At 35.4% G+C, this 24,419-nt stretch overlaps 1 protein-coding gene across 6 annotated transcripts in view; it reads right to left on the bottom strand.

Annotated features, from left to right (window-relative positions):
• Positions 1–24,419, bottom strand: part of ROBO1 (roundabout guidance receptor 1) — a 1,127,367-nt gene that overhangs the window by 32,057 nt on the left and 1,070,891 nt on the right. For 4 of the 6 annotated variants that reach the window (XM_064380017.1, XM_064380018.1, XM_064380019.1 and 1 more), the window contains 7 exons: positions 22,950–23,147; positions 18,952–18,978; positions 17,500–17,542; positions 10,947–11,101; positions 7,088–7,423; positions 5,246–5,353; positions 2,473–2,617 (listed from right to left, as the gene is read on the bottom strand). In XM_064380017.1, the coding sequence (XP_064236087.1) occupies positions 2,473–2,617; positions 5,246–5,353; positions 7,088–7,423; positions 10,947–11,101; positions 17,500–17,542; positions 18,952–18,978; positions 22,950–23,147 (1,012 nt within the window). The remainder of the gene's footprint in view (positions 1–2,472; positions 2,618–5,245; positions 5,354–7,087; positions 7,424–10,946; positions 11,102–17,499; positions 17,543–18,951; positions 18,979–22,949; positions 23,148–24,419) is intronic. The other 2 variants (XM_064380021.1, XM_064380022.1) reach the window with 2 other exon arrangements.

Here is a 24,419-nt window from a genome sequence, read left to right as displayed (position 1 = left end):
ATTCTCTACCACCCACCTTGCTTACCTGAACTCAGAAAAGTTGATGCTTAAATAATGTTTCTTTGCATCTTTCTTTACTTTCTTAATCTATCTCCCTCTTTGCCTCTTTCTTATTTTTTTTTTTTTTTTTTTTTGTAATTAACAAATAGCTGAGCAACTTGCCTACTCACCCAAAGTGGAAATGTTTTAGTCATCTTTGACTTCTCTTTCTTCTTCCTCAAACTACTCCCCAGTTCATTTTATTCTATAAATAAAAACTCTGCAGAATCTATTCTCTTATTTTTATTTGTTGTATGTGCTACTGCAATAATCTTTTAATTGGTCTTCTAGACTCCAGTCATGCCATTGCTTCCAAAATTACATAAATATGCATCACACACAGGTTATTCATGTGCTCTTCAATCAGCCCATATTAGAGAATAAAAGCTAAATGACTAAGCAAGACACTCAAGTATCTGCATAATCTGGTTTGCATTTGCCGTCCCAGCTTCCTTTCATTCCCTACCACGTGTTTCATGTTAGTTTTTCCACATCTCTGTGTGGTCTCATGTCCATAAAACCCCTCCTTCTTAACTGTGAACCTTCTCATTTGTCCAGATCAAGAACAAATGTAGCCAGTCAGGAAACCATTCTTCTCTGTTAGAATCAGTCTTTCTCCTTGGGACACAGATGCATCTCCTATACAGCTTTTTTTTTTCTTAATCTATATTCACTTATTTCATTTTAGTCCTTTTATTTTTGTGAACCAAAGCAGCAATGAATGTTGTTAAAATAGCTTGGGAAATGCATTTTAAAAAATATATTCAGGCCAAGTAGAGTGCTCATGCCTGCCTGCAATCCCAGCACTTTGGGAGGCTGGGGCTGGACCATTGCTTGAGACCAGGAGTTTGAGAACAGCCCGGGCAACACAGGGAGACATCACCTCTAAAAATAAAATAAAATAAAATAAAATTCGCTGGGGGCTGTGCCACGCCCATAGTCCCAGCTACTTGGGAGACTGAGACGGGAGGATTACTTGAGCCCTGGAGTGAGTCCCTGTTTCTAAAAACAAAGCGAAACCAACCAAACCAAACCAACCAAACCAAACCAACCAAACCAAACCAACCAAACCAAACCAATCAAACCAACCAAACCAACCAAACCAAATCAAACCAACCAAACCAAACCAGTCCACACACTGTAAACAAAGGTCCTTTTCATGGTTTATTTAGTGCCATGTTTGCTGAAATGTTTTAAACTTTGTATTAGTGATTTCTCTGTTTAAAATGGCCCTCAAAAGAAGTGCGGAAGTGCTGTTTAGTGTTTCTTAGCCCTGGAAGGCTGCGACATGCCTTACAAAAAAAAAATGTATCTGTGAAATAAGCTTTGCTCAGGAATGACGTATAGTGCTGTTGGATTCCATGTTAATAAATGAACAAAATATATTAAATAAGCATCCTTTAAAAACATACATAAAACAAGGTTATGTATTGGTCAGTTGACAAACATGTTGTGGGTAGGGGTTAGAAGAAACTTAACCCTGTATTTCCCCTAGGACCAACGGTTCCACAGTTGCTAACTCACTGTTCACAAGAATTTTAAAAAGCATAAATATGGTGAATAATGAGAGTTTCCTGTAAATATTTTTATATAAGAATTTTACTTAAAAATGCAGTTTATAAAAAGATCATTAGAAAATGGAAACACGGAGGCTTTGTTTCTGGGCATATCTGAAACTGTAATATACTTTTCTGTGTGTGGAGAATGAAGGAATGATGTCTTTGTTTCTACAGCAGTCACAGAAAAGACTATATTTTCAGGTATATTTCATGATTATTTGTTAATTCTCCACCTTAAAGCAGTTTTCCTCCTTTGGTTATGTTAAAACAGCAGCTGTTTTGTTTGGCGGTACCACGTCCAATTCTACAGATTCTGGAGTGAGAAAGAGGTACACTAACTTCCTAATTGTTATCATGTGGATTATTACACTTGTTAAATCTTTAGAGAAACAACTCAGTAAAGTTTACATTTCTACAAAGAGTTCTCAGCATCAGATGATAATATCTAAGAACAAATAACCTTCAGGATACTGTCATTATTGTATAAATCCACACAATTATAAAAATTTCAAGACATGCCACAGAAGTTCTACTATTCAAAAGTCACAAATCATATACATCCATATGTTAAATTATGTATACACACACACAGACACACACACACACACACACACAGGATATATACATAAGCTAATATGTATTCATTTTTCTATTCTATTCTAAGTTCCAAAAGAATCTTTCAAAGCACAAATTCCTGTTTTGGAAGCAGCAAGGAGTATATTTACTCCTGCTGACCAGCACTGTTTTATTTAAAGGCAATTGTTTGTGGACCTTAGAAATCAGTCTTCTCTTGATCATCCAGTTTAATAATTCCTTAAAATGGGCTGACACAATCATATTATATCATTTACATTTGTTCAGACACTCCTCTTACCTTTCGTCTACAGAAATGTTGTACTCTTCGCTATTGCTGTGCGGAGGAGGATGTGCTGGGGGAGGAGGAAGCAGGTCTGCCCAGTTCATGCCACCTTGTTTTGGTACTTTGGGTGTTCTTGCCCCTTTCTTGTGCCCTTGACTCCCTAGGAAGGAAATAAAATACAAGCCTTTGATCTCTGGCCTTTCACCTTTTCTATTGTCACAGTTAATTATTTTTTGGTAAATATGATTTTATAATTCATGTATACAGACATAAACAGCTTTTCATTAATTTTAAACAGAACTTTGTACAAGAGAAAACGCAAAGCATTTCCACGTATAACTGCAAAATAAATAGCAAAAAAGCAATAAAACCATGAATGGATGTTTCAAGTCATATCATTAATAGTGATCTTCCTACAGCAATTAATTGCATTATGGATTATCATCTCAAACAAATGAGCTGTAGACATATTTTCAGGAGTGCCTTTCTATTATTTAATTGCTGGAACCTAAAATACAATATGATACAGATACGATCTATTAGAGTTCCACTGTTGCATTAAATCACTGAATATATATAATTTGTACTTGTCCATTGAAATGTTTTAGGCACAATGAAATTACTAGTTTCCTTCAGAAAGGCAAGTACAGACGAAATAACAGCTGGAATAACTGATAGAACTAACGACAAAAGAGGGAGAAAAATGATTTTTAAAAGGGACAGAAGTGTTCTCAGACATTGTTTCTATACAATGATGGCTTATGGTAAAATGTTGTTGCTTGAACATTCTTAGTAGTTTGACATAGCCCAATTATTCAAGTGTTCCAGTGTTCTCATTTTAGATTTGGCATATTCTTTAAACACAGGGGCTCTATATATTTGAAAGCATTTATTTTAAAGAAAACTTTAGGTCAACAAATCTTTTGGGATAAAATATCCCCCTTTCTAATACATTACATTTAGATTCATATGTGAATTACAGAAGATGATTCTATAATTATTTTTCTCATAAGGTTCCTTAATATCAGTGAATTATCTTGGTCTTATTTTTTAACCTTATCCAAATCTTTTCCAAGTCATGTAATACATGAACCAGGTCTGACCACATTCAATGAGCCTTGATTTTCTTGTCACTTGGGAATTTTCAGTCAAATGGCAGTGCTTGTTAAGCCAGATGTTCTTGTACTGGTATGTTACTACACCAGGTGTGTGCTAGGGACAGGATGTTATTAATAAACTATGATAATCAGTCCTATGTGTATGCATCTCTTTTCTCTTCCACCACTCTGGTGTCCAGTATTGGGATGACTGCGCATGTGTTGTAGACTAGACATTAACCAGTGACTTCCTCTGGATTTCCTGACATACATCTACTGTAGCAACTCCATCAGTCCTGAGAGGCCTGAGACAGAGCTCTCCTATATCTTATTTACTTGCTTTGTTCTCTTCCTGAATTACCAACAGATTTCGCATATTTATATCTTTTTACGATATATTCACAGAATATCAAATGATATATAGCAGCAGAACATCCAGATCCAAGTATCTAAGCTGAGGGATACAGAAGGTCAATTAAATATTAATAATCTAGAATCATTGTTTTTTTCCCATTAAGGTATGGTATTCTCTATGAGACTAAGAATCCGAAGATGAAGTGGCATGAGACAAACAAATATTAAAATATTTCATACGGGTTTCTTAAAAGTAGATCCTTGAAATATTTCTCTTAATTCAGGATTGACTTAGTTTCAAAAAAGAAGTCATTTAATAAGATGTTAATTGTTAAAACAAACATCATATAACAGAATCAGAGTAAATCTAAACGGCAAAGGGCCATTCCTAAGCTCCCTTAATTTCAATAGAAACACAGTCTAGAAAATGCCAAACCAGCACGTGAGTTAAGGGAAAATTGTAAAATGCAAATGCTATATTCATTTCAGAAGAAGGGTAGAGACTCTTAGCTAAAAGCCCCTAAGAACAACTTTAATACTGTTGCTGGGAAGTGCTATTTCTACCTTCTCCTGAAGAAACATTGCTTGAGTCAAGATCAATCGGTTTTGTTCTCATTGTGGTGTGATGTGCCACATGTTAGTTCTAATAATGAACTGCCTTTAATTAGAAAAACAGGACTTAAGTACCCAGCAAGCTCCCATCTGCAGCCCCTATCAGGAAAACAGCTGGCAAACAGCTGCAACAGCATGAAGACCACAGGGAAGAGGTCTCAGTGTGGCTTCGGGAGGCACTTACAGACTGAGGTTGGGAGGTTGCTTTACGAGGCTTCAGAGTCAGAACTGAGGGATCGATCGTAGAGAGGTGATAAACTGAGACAGGTTCTTACTATGCCTGAATCTCATGTTATTGTCTTTTAGGCTTTTGATTCTGCTCAAGTGTCCTCAAACATTATGTGTTTTTATTGGCTCATTTCAAATGGCAACATATTTAGCACATTAACTCTAAGTGCAACATTTTTAGTTATATTTTGGCCAAGGAGGAAAAAGAAGTTTCAACTGCCTTTAAAGATTAGGCAAACATGTTTCTTCTGGCTTTACTAAAGCTCATTAACAAGAATGAAAATAGGACAGTCAGACTTTGTTGCCAAATAGGACATAAACTGATTTAGTGAATGGAAAGTCCCTCAGATTGCAGAGACAAGACACATGCCTGAGATTCAAATTACATACCGTGATTTAGACACACACCTACATACATCAGTCCACTGGCACTCAATTTGTAATCTTGGAAAGTACCAGCTTTTTAAAGGAGAGATTCTTTGGTTCACCTCACTTACCAGATGTACTGCTGCCCCGGTCCGAACTGTTGTAGGATCCTCCTGTGTTCTGGTCGTATGATTGGTTGTATGGGATAGTTGGAGGAATTGTGTCATTTGCTCGATAATCTAGACATTTCAGATAAAAAAAAAAAAAAAAACATTTATTTTCTCTTTGTGAGTGGCTTCACATCTCTGTTTTATCTATATTTCTGAGTAACTAAAGAAACTAATTGGACGAATTATTTCCCATTTTTTTTTCTTTTATTGTTATATTCAGATTGTCAGGATATAAAAAAGCTTACACTCCAAATATATAGAAACTATAAATAGCTTGAATAATATAACAATATAATTTTAATAAAAAATCATAAAAATATCATGTCTGCAAATCATAAAAAATAAATCACAATAACATAAAAATAAAACTGAAACTTGTCAGCAAGGTTATATCTAATAAAAAAAAATCCATGGTAAAAAAACAAAATATCTTAATTTTCCCCAGAAATGCTTCTGCTTACTTAGACAAAGGTGAAAATCCAAATGATAAGCTCACCACTGGAATGTAGTCAGTAATAATCTGTCATCTAGTTGCATTCCAGGTTCTTTATTATAGTCTGACATACCAAATCTGCTTAGTATAAACAATAAATCAGAGTTCTGAAATATTTGTACGGAGGCTCTCAGGGCTTTCCGAAGTCCACAGTAAAACCATACACTATGAAGGAATAATGTGACAACAGGTTGAATCACCACTGCAAACTCCATGATTACAGAAACTGTCCTATTCATCTTTGTCAGTCTTTGTCATGAACTTATGCAGGAGTCTCGATCAATACTTATTAAATTCGGTTATTATACCAATTAAGTCCTTTCTTTAACTTGAGAAAAGGCTAGCTCACTTCATTATCAAGTTAAAACATATAACATTAACACAAATGAAATTTTTAAGTTAAATTTTTGTAACCTTCAACTGCAGTTAGGTAGTATTTTTGAGGAAAATGTTCCCAACTCAATGCCAAAGAAAATAAGTCTATGTCTCCAATTATCTACCAGAAAATATATTCTTTACCTGGAATAGATGGGAGTATTGTCCCCAACTATTCACATTAGAGCAATCCCAGTTTTCCTAGAGGTATAACTTTGCAAATCATGTTATTAAAGCAGTAGCCTGAAGGACTACAGAGAAATCAAACACCTACCTTTTCCAACTCCTACACGTTACAATAGAGAAACATTTCCTTCAGGCCACAGAATACTATTCTGCGGCTTCAAGTTGATACTAAACTCAATTTATTTTAGGTTCTATACGGACAGACTTCTATCAGGTCAACCAAAGAAATTTAGGTTCTAAAATTATACATTGTAGCAGTCTTAATAGGCACACGAGGTAAGAGACATACAACAAATTGAACCACTTCTCCAGTTCAAGTTTAATTATTTTATTTCAGGTTGATATAAAAATGCCATTGGTTTATATGACCACATAGAAGCAATTATCTTCCATCCTCTAGTGGAAAGAATGGGATAGTCTATTTATTGAAAATGTGAGGTATTGTGACAGTTGTACATCTGCCTCATGAATAAAAGATTGTCTCTCCCAATCCCTCACCTGCTATTAAATTTAAATTCATCTCAATATCATTTGAAAATACTTATATATTATTACAAAATAAATTTTCCAAGGTTATTGTTGTGCTAATTAACTCTTTGACACTGGAAATTTCAAAACCAAAGAAATAAGAAAATCTTAGCGACAGAAGAAAAGATTTTAGTTGCTAGTCTCAGACAAGTTTGAACATCTAGTCGAGGTGCCGAGAGGACTCTACAGAAACGGATGGGAATACATGCAAGCCTCTTCACCTTTGTTCAGCTTGTTTTGCTCCATGATGTTGTACTGAACTGGTGCCACTTCTTGTTTCTGCTGTCCCAGTGGTTTCCAGTGCTTCTCGCCAGAGTCCCCGCTGCCGTTGTTCATGTTGTTGCTGAGGTTTGACTGGATGAGCTGAGTGGTGGCGTAAGGAGTAGGCTGCCCTGATGGATTGACAAAACGCCCATCCTTCAGATTTGGGCTATTGAAGGTTTTCATCTCATTGATTTTGTTACTAAGGTCCACATCACCATAAACAGTTGACTCAGGGAGCATCAGATTTGTTTGTTTGTTATCCAGTTGGTTGTTATAATTTGCTATACAATCAGCTATGTGCAATGGAGAGGAAAAGGAAAAGGTCATTCTGCATGGTTATTCCTTTTAGATTTCTTTCTACGTAGCTTTGTGAGTCATAAGAAAATCGTTATGTAAAGTACAAGTGGGCTTAAATAAGATCGATAAAAAGGGCCAAATGTCCACATGTGCTTTCTAAAGAAAATTAGTAGTTGAAAATAAGAGAGGGTGCACAGAATTTGAATAGAGACTAAATAAATTTGAATTTCTGATAGTGCTGAAGTAAACAATTCATCCAATTTAAAATAATTTTTATTTAATAACCTCATTAATAGGAATCCTACTAAAATAATATATACACGAATATCTTTATGTGCCAAATTTATTTTCTAATCTTTGGTTACTGAATTATGTGAAACTACAGGTTAGCTGCTGAAGCAACAGAGAAAGCACATACATTGAAAATCCAAAGGGAAAAAAACTACTCATAAATGAAAGAACTTGAGATTTCAATATTTTATAAAATACTTATATTTAAAAGATATGAAGAAGGGGGTAAAATGATGTACTAAGGAGAATTCTACTAGTTCTTGTTGTGGTCATACTGGATAACCATTATCTGGAAAGCATGCTATATAATCATTTTCTCATGGTTTCATAGTAACACCCCAAGAAATATAAAATGACAATAATAATAACAAAAGGGATCATAGTAACCTGGGTCACTGAATCAAATACAGCCTGAAATAATACTTAAATATCTAATATCTCATTTCCACTCCAGTTTTCTCTTCATTGAAATATTTGGACATTAAATAACTGAACATACATATATTATATATATACACACATATATAATATATAGATATTTTATATATATATACACACACACACACACACTTAAGGTCTGAAGTTGAAAATACTAAAATGGTAGGAAGAAGTAAAATCATATTCTTAAATTAAAAGTTTTATAATAGAAAAATTAGTTAAATTACAATGATAAAAATATCATTATTTTATTCATATTGCCCAGAAGTGGTAACAACGTCAACAACTGACCTGTAGCATTGGTTTTTAACTGGATATATTTAAAAAATGATGAATGAACATGCTTGTTATGAAAGATGTGAATATGAAATAATCTAAACAAAAATGTATAATTTCTCTATCCTACTGAATTCAAGTATTCTGCATTTCAACCATGAATGATCACAGGGAGCAGAAATACTTATTCATCTGGCCTTTGCGATTCTTATTTCTAATTTCTAGTTTTGTTTAACAGTGGTTAAGAAATATTATAAAGGACATGTGGTTTTTGCAATCTCATTTTGTTTCACCAGTCTTTCTACATGTGTGTTATGCAACAGAACTTCTGAGATACTGGACATGGTCTACTCTGCTTTGTCTGATACAGCAGTCACTAGTCACACGTGGCTATCGAGCACTTGAAATTTAGCTAGTGTGGATGAGAGACTGAGTTTTAAATTATATTTTATTTAATTAATTTAAATGTAAATAGCCATCTGTGGCCAATGGCTACCATATTGGACAACACAGCTCTACCTATTAATTTAAATGGGTATCACCATTTTCTTCTCTCCTATATGTAGGTCTCAACCTAGTTTTTCTTTTACTTATGATTACATGAATATCTATATGTCTAGACATTTAGAATACAGACCTCTGGAGGACACAGACTTGGTCACATAGATATGTCACATCCACATCCATTGGAGACTCAGGATTCGTTTTAAGGGGAGACATGCAGATTCCTCTATGATTTGTTTTTTACAATGTGTAACATCTTTACTGAAATCCATCTTCTCTCTCGCTTTTCCTTAATTCCATGAGTTATTTTATTTCTATCATCATACAGATTCCTTACAATAATTTTAATGTTATCTATATGAGAATACTGTCTTTTTTTGGGGGGGGTTGTTTTGTAAGAAATCTTTGGTAATTTTTATCTTTGTTACTACTTTAAATCTCATATACTGTACATTCAATTTTTTACTATGTTTTGGCATGAAATTTTAGCAAGGTAATTTACTCACACATACATCTGACCCAACAAATAGACAACAGAAAATAAATGTAGGCATACACACCTGCAATATATGTATGTGTGTGTACATATATATATATAATACACATATATACATATATATATATATAGTGTCCTCAGGATTTGCTACTGTAAAATCTGATTTAAACTTTCAGTTAATTTTCATTTACATTTTTTGTCATTATTGCTGTAGATTATTATTATTACTTTTACTATTAAAGAATTTGGTTCATTATAATTACGAATTTATTTACCTTTTGTTCTGTTATTCTCCAAATCTCAAAAATAATTAAATATGATTAAAGATCATTTAATTATAATTTAAAATTATATGCCAGGCACAGTAGCTTATGCCTGTAATCCCGACACTTTGGTAGGCTGAGGCAGGAGAATTGCCTGAGCCCAGGAATTTGAGACCAGCCTGAGAAACAGCAAAACCTACATCTCTATAAATTTTTTTTTTAATTAGCCAGGCAATGTGGTCTGTGCCTGTGGTCTCAGCTACTTGGGAGGCTGAAGTAAGAGGATTAGCTGAGCCCAGAGGTTTGAGGTTGCAGTGAGCTGTGTAAATGCCACCAGCCTGGGCTACAGAGTGAGACCCTACCTCAAAAAACAAAAAACAAACAAACAAAAATGGTAAAAGAAATTGTCATCACATACATTCTTATCAAGATACATACTTTTGACCAGTCTGACCACCATGGTAAAACCCTATCTCTACTAAAACTACAAAAGTTAGCTGGCTTGGTGCCACGTGACTGTAAGCCCAATTACTTGGGAGGCTGAGGCAGGAGAATCACTTAAACTTGGAGGCAGAGGTTGCAATGAGCCGAGATTGTGCTACTGCACTCCAGCCTGGGCTACAGAGTGAGACTGTGTCTCCAAAAAAAAAAAAAAAAAACATATACTTTTATAGCTGGGCAGGGTGGCTCACGCCTGTAATATCAGCAATTTGAGAAGCCAAGGTGAATGGATCACTTGAGGCCAGGAGTCAGAGACCAGCCTGGGGAACATGGCAAAACCCCATCTCTATTTAAAAAAATACAAAAATTAGCTGAGCTTGATGGTGCAGGCCCATAGTCCGAGCTACCCGGGAGGCTGAGGCATGAGAGTCACTCGGACTCAGGGAGCGGAGGTTGCAGTGAGCCAAGATCGTGCCACTGCCCTTCAGCCTGAGCGACAGAGTAAGACTCTGTCTCCAAAAAAAAAAAAAAAGATAAATACTTTCACATGATTTTATTTTTCCTTATTTGCTGTTGATTGAGGAGTTTATCTTCCCAATTATCTGGGAAAAATATTTCTAGTGAACAGTAAAGTAAGGAGGTTAAGGGATGGAACAAATATTTAAATCAGGCTATTTTGCTAAACAGTAGTCAACATTGGATAAAATATTGGTCAAATTGTATCTTCCCACGTAGGGAGAGGGAAAGAAAACATCTTCTGGCTAGTTCCTAAAAAGCTTATCCATATCACGCTGTCTCTGTGTCCCTAACCTGGGCGGCTGTAGGTAGCAAGATTGCTGTCGCTGTTCCCATTGCCTGCCGCACAGCAGCTGATGGAGCAGTCATTGTGATTGTTGCCGGTGTTAGGCCACGTGTCGGCCAGCCAGGGCTGCGTGGTAGGTTCACTGATGTTGAGAAGTCCTGGCCTGAAGACAAAAATATATAAAAGCAAATGTTATATGAATAGAGAATAATATTTTCTATTTAAAATTCCAACAAATTCATCTTGTTATTCTCGCAAATCATCTGATGAACTATGCTAAATGATATTATCCCTTTTATTCTGCACACAAAGCAACTGTAACGTGAAGTCCTGGGATGTGCCTCCATTGACGTAGCCATAACTGTACACAGGAAGAGTTACGCATCAGACCTAAAATCTCATATTATTTGCAACATTCTACTCTGCTTTTAGTGGTAATGGTTCAAAATCAAACATGGAATATGAAAATATTTTTGAGTTTTTCAGTGGCTTAAAAAAAACCCTAGTTCAGAGAGTTTGCACTTCTTCATTTTGACCAATTAAAAAATTGTGACTCCTTACAACTTCATTAAAAAACGAAACAAGCCTCTTTACTCAGACAATAGATTCTTCAAATTAAATGCACTGGCATATTTTTCTCCAAAACTATGTTTCATATCTAATGAGTTTGGGGCTCTGTGACATTTTACACAGATCCTCATCAATGTTTCAGTGCCTAGTTCTGTAAGCTTGTCAACATTTTCTGATGGTGACAATGTAAAATGTCATAAATCCCAATATAAGCAAGGGAAAGCTAATGAATTAAATCTGCTAAAACAGAGATGTCCACTAAAAAGAATATTAGTGTTCATTTTGTTATTTTTTGGCACAAAATATGTTTTTCCTCTTTTACTGTGCATTGGGAATCCCAGGTACTTTAGCGATTATTAATGGGAGCCCTGGATCACCAGAGGCAGGGACTCGAACTGGAGTCCAAGAGTGGCATTCTTCACTTCCTTTTCTAACACTGACTTCATACAGCATCATCTCCATTCCACAAAAGAGGTGACATCCCATTCACAACAAACAGACTGGCATGATAGACTCTGCAAAGGTTTTCTTGGTGGTTTTATTTATTTTCTGTGTTAAAATTCAATAATTATGTTTCTTATTTACCTGGGAAGAAAGAATCTGATAGTTCACCTTCCATAGCTGTTATTCTAGCACAAAAGGGAGGAAATTTACTATGCAAATGATGGCTGAGAAATAATCCATTCTATACAAAGGCTATAGATTTATGATTCATTTTTGTAAACATATGTGGGTACATATATAATAAAATAAATATTTACTCTTTGCTTATAATGTGTGAGCCATTGTTCTGGTTTTTCTTTTTTAAACATGTATGAACTCATTTAGTCATTACAACAATGTTACAAAGGAGGTACCATTATCCAAATTTTAAAGATGAGGGAATAAGGCCTTTCTATTTTAAATTCCAATAAATTCCTCATCTTGTTATTCTCACAAAATATCTGATGAACTATGCTGAATGATATTTTCCCTTTTACTCTACACACAAGGCAACTACAATATGAGGTCCTGGAATGTGCCTCCCTTTACATAGCCACCAATGTATATGGGAAGAGTTATGCATCAGACCTGAAGTCTCACATCATTTGCAACGTTGAGAGGTTAAGAAGCTTGTGCATGGTTACATAAAGTGAGTGAATGGCAGAGTTGAAATTCAAACCCTAGCAGGCTGGCCCTAGAGTTTACACTCTAATCTAAGATTTTAAAAACATATATAATGGAGAGTGCTGAAGTTTCCTAAAGCTCTGGAATATTCTTAATAAAAAGAAGAGAGGAGAAAATATCTGAAGTCTAAGCTGTTATAACTGAGCCAACTTACTATTAAAATTGTTGATAAAAACATGATTTGAAGAGCAACGTTTCCAAATTGTTGAATTTTAAACATTTTAATGTAAGCTATAACACCAATATCTGGAGCCTTTGAAATCAATATTAGTTATAGAAATTCTGCATCTAGTAAACTTTTCTTTCCTATTTTATTTTTCTTTGAACTTAAACTATGAATGTTATCACTGTAGAAGTTATTAAAAATAAAACTCCATCTGTGACATAGCAGAGATGTTATAGGATATCTGAAGTATGGGTCAAGAGGAAATTTTCCACAGACTCACTTACATGTTTCAAAAGGAATAGACAATATTTTTATGTTACTCTGATTCCCTCTGAAAAACACTTTCATAGTGAACGCTTTGATGCCATCATAGGCTGAGAGACCTTTTCATATATACAAGTGATTTCCAACCGGAAGCTGAATCATCCATTTACATCCTAGTTTTCTGTTTAGACTTAAATTTGGGATGCTAATTATTTAAGGCAGAAGGTGAGCCATGATTACTGGCCCATAATGACCTTTAAAATGCCATGTGTGTGTCAGAGAGGACTTTGAGGAAGTCAAGGTCATACGTAGCTACTCTAATAAGGGTTCTAAGGTCTTTTTCAAAACAATTTCACAGGCTACCTTTATATATTGAGCTTAAGATATGAAGCAGAAAAAAAATCCACGTGATGATTATAGGGATTAACATGTTTCTTAAATATTATTATGTAATATTATCATATATTAAGTGGATAGAGTTGTGTCATGAAGAAAAAGAGGGCAAATGCACTTTAGTAATTATATGACAATTACCTTCAATTCCTACTCTTCTCTTGATATTCCAATCACTAACCCCAAGAAAGCCTATTTGAAGTGCTCAATCACAAAATAAACTACAGAGTCCAGGAGTTGGGGAAAGGGTGAAGGAGGCTGGCAGGAAGGCTTGTCAGGCTATAGGCTGTCTCCTCTTCCCACTAGCAGATTGAATGAGCTTTAAAGCCAAGAGATAGCTCTAAGAATTGCCAGTATTTTAAAGAGAAGCAAGGCTTGAGCTCTATTTCCTCACCTCCCACCAACAGGAAATGTGGTACTGGCATTCTCCACCAGGTTAGCCAGACTTTCCCACCCCACCCTTCTCAGGTTTTCGCTGCTTTCTTGCTTTAAGCTGTGGTTTGGATTGTTAAGCACATTTTTTTGGACACGTTACCTGGGATGTTTGAGGAAAGGAAGGCAAATGAATAGAAACAGCTACTTAATATTTCCATGATCATTTCCCTGGATTTTCTCACAAATTCTTTGCCTTTCTTAAGTTGGGACGAGGTCTCTTTGCTTACCACAATCTTCATTCTCTCTTTTCCAGGAATAAGTACATTTGCAACGTTCAGAACTGCAACAGAGTTCTAGACAACCTTCTCCTTTATTACAGGAAAGAGCCTCCAAAATTTCTTTGAAGTCACCAAGGACTGAACTCAGGCCTTCTGACATTCATTTATTCCATGGTTCATTCATTTTTTTCTTACTTATCAGTGACATCTTTTCAAAAATAAATCATTCATGTGATTTATCACATTTATTAATTATTAAAAATCCATTTGTCAATAAATAAACCATATAATTTCCAACCTCCAGGAACTCTCTTCCATTGTCAGAGGCAGACATATCTACCAGGAGTTGCCAAACATTTTCTGTAAAGGACCAGATAGTAACCTTTTAAGGCTTTCCAAGCCATATAGTCTCTTTGGTAACTACTCAATTCTGCCAGTGTGGCTCAAACACAGTCATAGAAAATATGCAATCAAATGAGCCTGGCTGTATTCTTATAAAACTTTATTTATAAAAACCGGAGCAATGCTGGATTTGGCCCAAGAGCCATAACTAGCTGACCTCTGATATAAACAAAAGTTAACTGCATCCCTTATGTTAGGGGCTTCATTGAGGTAATTCCACATCAGAGAGTTAATGGAGGACACAGTAGGTGGAATTCAGTAAACTGACACGGGTCACTGGGCAGGGAGACAGTCCATACCTATATAATACATGCACAGTGTAGTAAGGACACACAGAGAATGCAATCTTGGTAAATGGCAGGTGAGGTGACACAGTGGATTGTAGGGTCTGGCACATTTTGAGGTGTGGAGTAAGTCTGCAGAGCCCTAGAGTTTGTGGGCTTTGTATATTATACCGAATTTGGAGCTGATATTCTAAACATGGTAGGTCTTATTGATAACGGGATTTTCTGGAGCTCAGAAACATGATCAATATATATTTCAAAAGATCATTCTGTCTCCAGTGAGCAAAGGGAATTAGCAGGAAATAGTGCTAATGAAGGTATTATAGATAAAGGTAGGTAGGACTCCTAAGAGCTTGTCACAGATTAGGCGGAGGAGAAGTAGGGCTTGAAGTGAAACAATATTAGAGGGAAAGGAGTAAGAGACAGCATCAACATGCAGTCATGGATGCAGGAGGTCCAGGAGGATGACTGAAAGGTTTTGGCTTAGGTGTCATTAACCAAGTGAGGTAGGAAGTCCAGTGAAGGCTCAGAGAGTCTGAAACACATGAGAGAAACCAGTGCTTAAGAGACAGACACAAGAGAAGTCAGTGTATGAGTTTGGTTCATTATTCATTCTCTTATCTCACTGGATCACGAAACACAGACACAGACACAGAAACACATACACAGACACACACAGACAGACAGACACACACACACACACACACACACACACCCATAAGTGGCTAGGAATGGGGCCCCTTCTTAAGGCATTCGCTATTGTCCTCATCCTGTTTTATTTTTTCCATAGCATTTATCAACGGTTGATATTATACAGTTGATTTAAAAAAAAATAAGTTTATTATTCATCTTGCAATTCCTCCACTATAATGTAAGGTCTAGAAGCGCAGGAATTTTTATCCACTTTGCTTACTGATGCTTCCCAAGTAAGTAAACCAGTACCTGCCACACAGTAAATGTTCAATATACTGCATGAATAAATAAATCTAAAATTTTGTATATAACTGACATTTTGAGCATTGACTCTGAAATCTTTATTTAACTGTTGCCTTCGTAACATCCCAACATCGTTCAGCATTTCATTTAGGAAAATGATCATTTCTATTTAGTATTTGAAATAAATCAGTTTCACTGCCAGGGATTCTATTTTTAAATTTAAAAAGCTATGTTTGTTTTGTGATACAGTGAGCTTTCCAAACAGGCAGCTCAGGAACTTTGTGATTTTTCAGTCTTGCTGTAGCAACTAGCATGTGTTACCTATCCATTTTCCTGCCATTGTTTCCCATGGGCTAGTTTGCTCTATCTAGGTTGTAAATTTTTTTGGAGTAGGAACCAGGCTTATTTTTCTGCATGTGCATATGTGTGTGTGATACTTGTGTACACACGCCCACATGCAGAGGCCAGGGAAGAACTATCAAAGATGCTCAAGAAGCACTTTCACATGCTTTGATTAATGAGGAAGTTGAAATCTACAGTCATGAATATACACATGTAATGAAGTGGTTATAAAATCACGTATTCCAGATCCACCCACGAGAAAATGTTCTTATGCCAGAGGCTCTTTCATGAATGTCTGTGCTGTGATTTAGATGGAATTCCCCTGGATGCACAAACATGCCCTGGTTTAATTCCTGAATCAAGTGGATTTATTCCTTATGAAAACCTCCCTAGTTTTGAGTCTTTCACCGGCTGGCTTTGTTTCACAGGTATGAAAACAGGAAGTTAGCAATACCCAGGAAAGAAAAGATTAGTACTTGTTGCCAAATTTGTATAGCATAGGCTAAATGTGGTCAACATTTATTTTTAAAATCACTCTTTGTTATGTAAATAAATTAAGTGATTTTCTTATCCGATGATATATTCCTTGAATACTATGGAATAAGTTCACTGAATTTGAACTATAAGATGGTTTTGGTTGGAAGATTTTTTTTTTTTACACTGTAAGCTAGATGTTACTGTCTTAAAGGAAAAAACACCTAATTGTGGAAAATCCTGAAACTTGGCTCACGTAACTTAGACCTTATTTAAGCCCCTTTAAGCTGGTTGTCAAATTCATTCGTGATTTCTCTGTGAATATATTAAAGTTCACTGAATAATAATTACTTTAAAAATCACAAATATAAGATTGAGATTCCTTTTAATTAGAGGAAGGAAAACGTTCTTTGTTAACCAGCTACCTAGATTTCGTCTTTTATTTCAACACATTTTCCTGCAAATGGAGATGTGAACTATGTTGAATTCATAACGAGAACAAACAAACATAACCTACAAATTATGAGCAATTGCTGTGTTCAGCAGGTTTTTCAAATGAACACGTTTTCTTTGGTAGTATTTGTTAACTAGCTATGTTTCTTAATCTTCATAAATGCCACAGCTTAGTCACTTTAACTCCTTTTAATCATTTGCTAAATCAGCAAGTCTCTCTTTCTCGGTTAAAGTGCTCCCTCTGGTGGTTACTAAGATGCAACTACTCCAATCAACTGCATTTGTGTGTAAATAGCTTGGTTCAACAGCACAGCTGAATGGAGACTTTCTCAAGGAACTAAATAAATTTCACCTTTAAGTTAGACTTTTTAAGCAGAGAAAGTGGTGTCATTGAGGAAGATGAAGAAGAAATATTTGGAATTCCCTTAAGGATCTACAAAACAAGCAAGGTAATTACCTCCCTCCACTGCTGACAGCTTCGCCTCCTCTCTGATAAGTTACTAGAATGTCACAAAAAAAGAGAACAATTAATAGACATGTTTGTATATCAAAAGCTATTACATTCATGAGCATCTTTCTAAAATATAATTCCTTCTCCCCTCCTACCTAGAAGCATTGAAAAAAAATCACACGATGTAGCAGATTTCTTATTCAACTAGTAATGTTGCTTTAAATATTGTATAGAATTAAATATATATCTTTCTATATATCACTCTTATTTTCTTCATATTCCAATAAGGTTGAGAATCAAGAAAAAGCAAAACATCAGTACACGCTTATTAAATATAACTATTACACATCTGTACATTAGCATTCCCATGGATTTCCATTTTGAATTTATTAGTAGATCACATAATTTCATGATTTTATGTAAGTGTAAACTTAAACTCAGGAAAAAAAAAACTACTAAATTATTTTCCCAGAAGTATGAGTACCAGTAAGTCAATGTTAAAATAAACCTTTCCAACACAATGATGTATGCCAAATTGTGACTATTAATTCATATGACCTATTTTTTCTTGTGGCTTGTGCAAACCATTTCTCATTATATTTTCATCAGACATGTATAGGTAATCAAAATATATTATAATGCTCTTGAAAGCATTCTCAGCTTAATGAATTTGGGGTGTAAAAATTTTACCATAACAAGAACAACAAAAAAGATTTGCACATAGTTAGGCTAAGTGGTTAAGAAGATTAGCTTTTCTGTAAATACAGACACATTTTTTATGAAGAATTGTGTTTTCAAAGCTGCCAAATTCTGCTACTTAGAAGAACTCCAAACCGGAAGTCTGTTATAGAGAGATAACTGCTCCCAGCGATTACAGTAACTGGATTAAAACTGAGAGGGCCTAACTACAGGTACATCTCTTCCTGGAGGTGACGTGACAGAAAAGGACCCATTTTGAAAGAAATGGAATAGAACAGAATATTAGGATTCTGATATAGGGAAAATGAAAAGTTTTATCTTTCACATGGGCTGAATATTTGGGTTACCTTTAACAATATTGATTCTAGGGACAGAGAATTACAAGGGAGAGAAATTTTTGTTGGAAAACTCGAAAGCTTAAGTTGAAAATGCACTGCCATGTCTGAAATAGTCAATAAGATCATTAGCATGTTAAATCATGCTGAAGGTAGAGACAGTGTGTCTACTTCATGAAACACATGCAAACAAGGCTAAGATCCAGTGTGGAACTGTGAATAAATAATTGCATTGAATGGATGAAAAGCAACACCAACCATTTCTACTTCAAATGCATGCCTGGTGTGAGTAAATGAAGTATAACACTCCACTTTAAGTCCTTTCCCCAACTTACTGCAGAAAATGAAATAAAAACAGAAACACAATAGTAGAACACATGCCAAACTAACAATGGAAAAGAGGAGGGTAAGTGCAAATATATACCTGTTGGTGTGAAGGTAAAAGACGGGACTGAAAAATCAAAACAAAATATAAACCAGTTATTAAGCTGAAGAGAGAAAGGGAACATATCACATTAGTATAAATCAAGCAGACAGCTGAACATAAAACAAATGTAAATAACTAAGCCAGTAGTTCTGACACTCTGATATATGAATAAAACCAACTCTGAGGTTAAAAAAAGAGCTTGTCTCTACAGGTACCATTTTGAAACATCTGACATTCTAGCATGCTTAGGAGGGGAATGGTGCTAGGTTAGCCTGTGAATGACCCTGCATTTAGTAACACAGACTTAGCCCATGGCTTCAGTACAAACAGGAATCCTCCACTATTAATCATCTCCAAACACAGGATGATGGATTCTTAAACAAGTATTATCAGAGTCTTGCTGAAACCTTATCTAGAAATCTAAAAGTAAATGCTTATTAAAGTGAACTACTAGGTGCACTTACGTATTCAACATTGAGAGAAAGAAAGAGAGAGAAAGAAGGAAAAGAAGGAAAGGCAAGGAAAGGGGAGGAAGAAACGAATAAAACGAAAGGAAAGGAAAAGAGGAATCGAATAAAAGAGAACCATAAAACTTTACTGTTTACTAAGCGGAAATGCCTGACATTTATCATATAAATGACATTTTTATCATCATAAAAAATTGAGAAGGGACAGAAAAAAGTTGAGTTTTAAATTAGAATTTCTTTATCTGAGTTTACTTTTAGAAGCTTCCTAGAAGTAGGCTGGACATTCTTTTAATACCACAGTAGAAGCTAAACAATAGAACAATAACACCTCTCTGAAAACCTTCACACTCTCTGCAGTTATAAATCTTAATCTAATCAATAATGCCTGAAATTGAACTGCAGACCTCAAAAGTAGCAGCCATTCCTCCCCCACTTTTCCTATCTTCTCTCATTCCTGGGGGGTTGGATAATGCCAGAGCAATTTCCATGTCATTTCACAGAGGGAGGAGATTGACTTATTTCCAATCTCTTCATGTTAAAATAAAGTAAACGCTGCTCTGGTTAAAAAAAAAGCAATGAAACACATGTTATTCCCTCCAAGATTAAAGTTTCTTTAAAATAATCTTTAGTATAACAAACTAGAATATTGATTACTTATTATGTATCAAAACGCTTCCAGAAATATATTTTCTTTTTCACATTTGAATATCTCCAAGAAATTTACTGGAGAATGGGAGCATTTGGGGTTGCAAACTGAAACACTATAGCATCCTCTACAATTGTCACTTCTTCCCAAACCACTTTATCTCTGAGCATACTAGAAAGAACAAAAGCAAAAACCTCAATGCTGTGTCCCCAATTTATACCCTGGCCTTCGTTTGCTGCACAGCAATCCCTGTCTTAAGAATCTTATTGTGTTTTCTTTCAGTCAGGTCTTTTCAGAGAGTCAGTGTAATTTAGCTGCATTTAAAAATTCAGAGCCATAGTAACAAGTCTTCATTAAAAAAAAAAAAAAAAAAAATGAAAGGTCCATTTGAAACTAAAGCTATTCAAGCAGGAATGGAGTGCCTGAACATTAATTTGCAATCACAAGGACACCAGGAAAATATGAAAGGTCCTTGTCATTACTTCTTCTAACTGCTAACCCCACTTTGAGGAATTGAAGAAGAGATGAAAAGGAGGTCAATGTAAATGAAATTTTCACTGCTAGCACACCAAATAACAACTTAATTTTCAAAGCTTCCAATAATATAATAAACTCTCTGTGTACCTAAGTGATGCTGGTGCAATACGTGAATGCATGTGGACAGGAGGTACCCTGTGAACTGGCAGATATCACACGGATAGCTAAATGTAAAGGGGAAATGTTAAATATGCTCACGATTCCCCCAAAGTTACGCTCTGCCTTGAAGTTTTATAGGTTAATAGTCTCTTTTACAAGTTTTATTCTTTAAAATATTTCACTTTCTATTTTTCTTAAAATGACCCGGCATTGATTTTGGCATGGAAAATTTAAGATCTCAAAATGCACTTAAAAAAATTGCATGGAAACAAAATTATGAAAAAGGGTCAACAGAACAAAGTGAAGAAAGCAGAATCAAATGCTCATCAAATTACATTTGTAATTATGTTCTATGATTTCTGCTTAAACACAAGCTAAGTTGAAGGGGCAATGGTATTAGTTTAATAGGTTTTGCACAAAGAGCACATAGGCATTTGTCAGCATGCTCAAAGTACGTTAGTAAAGGAAAAGAAACATTTCAGTAGGAAGGAGAGCTGCATGTCACACTTTTATATTTCAAGACAATGTAGAGCATTAAATTATTATAATCACGTAGCTATGGCACTTCATTGTGATAAGAAACACAGGAGTCCACTAACTGGCTATTTGCAAAACATAGCTGATGATGGAAGTCTTTTGATGAAGAATTCAAGAGACTCCATATCTATATGTTAATTAGTCCTTCTTTTACTCATTCAAATCAGATTTCCAAACATCATCTACCCCCAACATCATACCCCTTCCTGTCTCCACCACACAAAAACACCCCAAAACCCCTTGTCTACAATTATATTTAGTCAGAGGTTTTATATGGTAACATGTGCCTGACATTCTTCTACTTTGTATACATAATGAGCACCAGTTCTCTTTTCAGTAACCTTCAAGCCCTCATTTTCCATTTCACAGGCGGGAGTATTGACATACTGCTTCATCCCTAGATAGGACACATATCTGAAAAAAACATATTTAAGGATGATAATGCTAAAGCAAATGTATGTACATGAAGAGATTGCTGCTGAGCCACAGGCAGGTGGCAAGGAGATTTATTTTTATAGTATTAGGGATGCATTTGTGTTGACTCTTTCTAGCTAAGTCTTCTTGTGACGGAGAACACAGATATTTGAGACTGCTGTCCCACACTGTTTTATCTATGCATACGGACATTCAAATTCCAGCTAAAATGAAAAATTCTGACTTTGCCATATAATTGGTTGGAGAAACAATCTGGCCAACATGTGTAGGAAATGTTCACTTATGTAGACAATTAGGGAGGAAATAGTTGGTGATGGGAAGGCAGTGTTTTATTGGAAATCCTCTTTAAATGTGCTTTGCAGCAAAGCAAAGCTGTTGCATCAGACTGAAGGACGGGCCCTATAATTTGTATAATTTGCCATTTAAGTCAGTACAATTTTGAGAGCAAGAAGGAGCACTAGAAATGATCTTGTTGGACTAATGACGTAAACTGAACTGTTCCTGAAAACTGGGATTTACAGCCATCTCCCCTACAGCACATATGTGAGGCCCAGAGTTGATGACTATATTTAGGGAACAGGGAGGTTTGTCTGTCTGACACTGTTAACAATCTCCTCTGAGAATAAAAAACACAAAAATATCAGCAGTCTTCAGAGTTTAAGGATAAGTAGCAAAGGTAGCTATGAAAACTTTGGCGTATCTGGGTCATCTTTAAAACTCTAAATAATAATGGTGGCCAAATAAGCTATCTTTTTAAAAACTTAAACACATTTGTAACAAAATCACCATCACTAAGTAGCAGCATAAATATATTCAATTTTGTAACTTTAACTATAATAATAAAAATGGACTAACCCTCTTATCTCTGTAAGCAAAAGTACATCACTCATCATGCCTTCCATATCCACCAAGAAAGGAGCATTTTATAAATAATCAAATAGCAGTATTCTCTATTGTGCTTCACAAAGGTAACAACGTCTCCCACGAAACCAGGTGAGACAGCTCAAAGCTTGCATTTATAATTCCTATAACAAGGACATTAAAAATTTCCCTCAAGAATGTAAAGCAATAATATAATTCCCTAAGAAAAAAGGAAAATGGTGTAACAGCCAAAGCTAGACGCACCTTGGTGAAATCTGTTTTAAAGGAACTGGGCCCTCTATATATGAAGGTAATTTTTAGAGGCTATGCATCACCATGAATAATTTGGAATCAAATAGAAAATCAAGAGTTTTATAAACGTTTAAATAAGAAAACCTGGGAGAAGCTAATACCTTTTCTGATACCCGCGTAAGTACTAGTAAGTCCATTCCTCTTCTTACGGTGTCGATAGAGCCAGACGCTGAAGAGCATGAGGATGATCCAACAGGCTGCTCCAATTCCTGCTATGAAGGCGGGCTGCTTCACCACATCCGAGATCTGCTGGGCGAGGCTGACTTGGTCCTCGGGTGACACAGGGTTTCCATGGGAATCTGAAAAGCCATCCTCTGATTAATTTGGGTTTAAGACTCAATGCAATAATGCACGCACTCCTTTGTAACTCATTTGTGGCTGCCATTATTTTGTTAATTTCTGGATGATGATTTCTGTTTTTCGTCCCATACCACTCACCATCATCAAATAAAATAGTTCATACTGTTTTCAGGAAAATTGCACAATTAATTTATTTTAACTCAAAGCAAGTGTGACATAATTTTACAGGATCATGCTTAAAAAAAAGCAATGGCACGCTGTTTCTCTTGTTAATCCAAAAAGCTCTGCAGGTTACCGCTTAGATTAAGTCGCACAGGGCAGTGCTAGCTAACTGAGAAAAATACAAAAACATAACACTAAAAAATGAAATACTTTAATACAAATACAAATAATACATGTACAAACAAGGAATATTTAATAAGTGTGTACAGACAAGACATGAACTTTTTCAGACTTCTATAGGCATCCTTAAATAGTATGTTCTAAAAAAAAAGAAATACAATTTTATTTCCTCTCTATGCTAGATATGGAAAAGTCTCTATGTGTGTGCATGTGTGTGTACCATCAATGCTAACACTACATTGTAAGACATTTAATTGTCTTAGAAACACATTACCTAACGTAAGTTCAGAAAGACCTATAAAATTCAGGATCAATAACACCCAACGAAAAATTAAGATAATGTTACCATTGAAAGAGTCATGGATAATCTCTCCATTAAAAATAATCATGGTGAGCAATAGATATAATAAAATAATGTCAAATACATAAAAGAATTATAATATCAAGGGTTATAAATAGCCAAAAGGGATCATATTTTCTGCTGGCCATTTTGATTCAATAATTAAAAATTGATGGAATATACGGCTAATAAAATGTACTTAGTTTACATTTATGTTTTAAGCCTACTGAGTTTTTTCAAGCCCACCATAACACCAAGTCACACAAGGGGTCTGCAAAGGTTTTGTAGAAAACTGGAGGCTGTATCATCAAAGCAATATCCAAGTTTGTTGGCATTGAGCGTTATCAACTCCGAGGATGCCCAGAGCAGAATTCCCAGCTCTGTCTGAAATTTTGATGTTCTTCTCCCACCATATCTGGTGAAACAAGAAGGTGTTGGCTCATTTCATTAGGATTGTGCTTTCTTACAACTATTAAATCATTTGCTTCTGATATATATTCTTGTCATGAGTTCTCACCATTTTATGTGGCCCCAGCACTGATTTTGAATCTAAGTTTAACCTCATACCAGAATCGGGGTTTTTCATCCT

The sequence above is a fragment of the Aotus nancymaae genome, unplaced genomic scaffold (genome assembly GCF_030222135.1).
Source record: "Aotus nancymaae isolate 86718 unplaced genomic scaffold, 86718_ANA_hifiasm-v0.15.2.pri h1tg000022l_1, whole genome shotgun sequence".
Lineage (NCBI taxonomy): Eukaryota > Metazoa > Chordata > Mammalia > Primates > Aotidae > Aotus > Aotus nancymaae.
The sequence above is the reverse complement of the archived record's forward strand: the minus strand, read 5'-3'. Positions and strand labels throughout refer to the sequence as shown.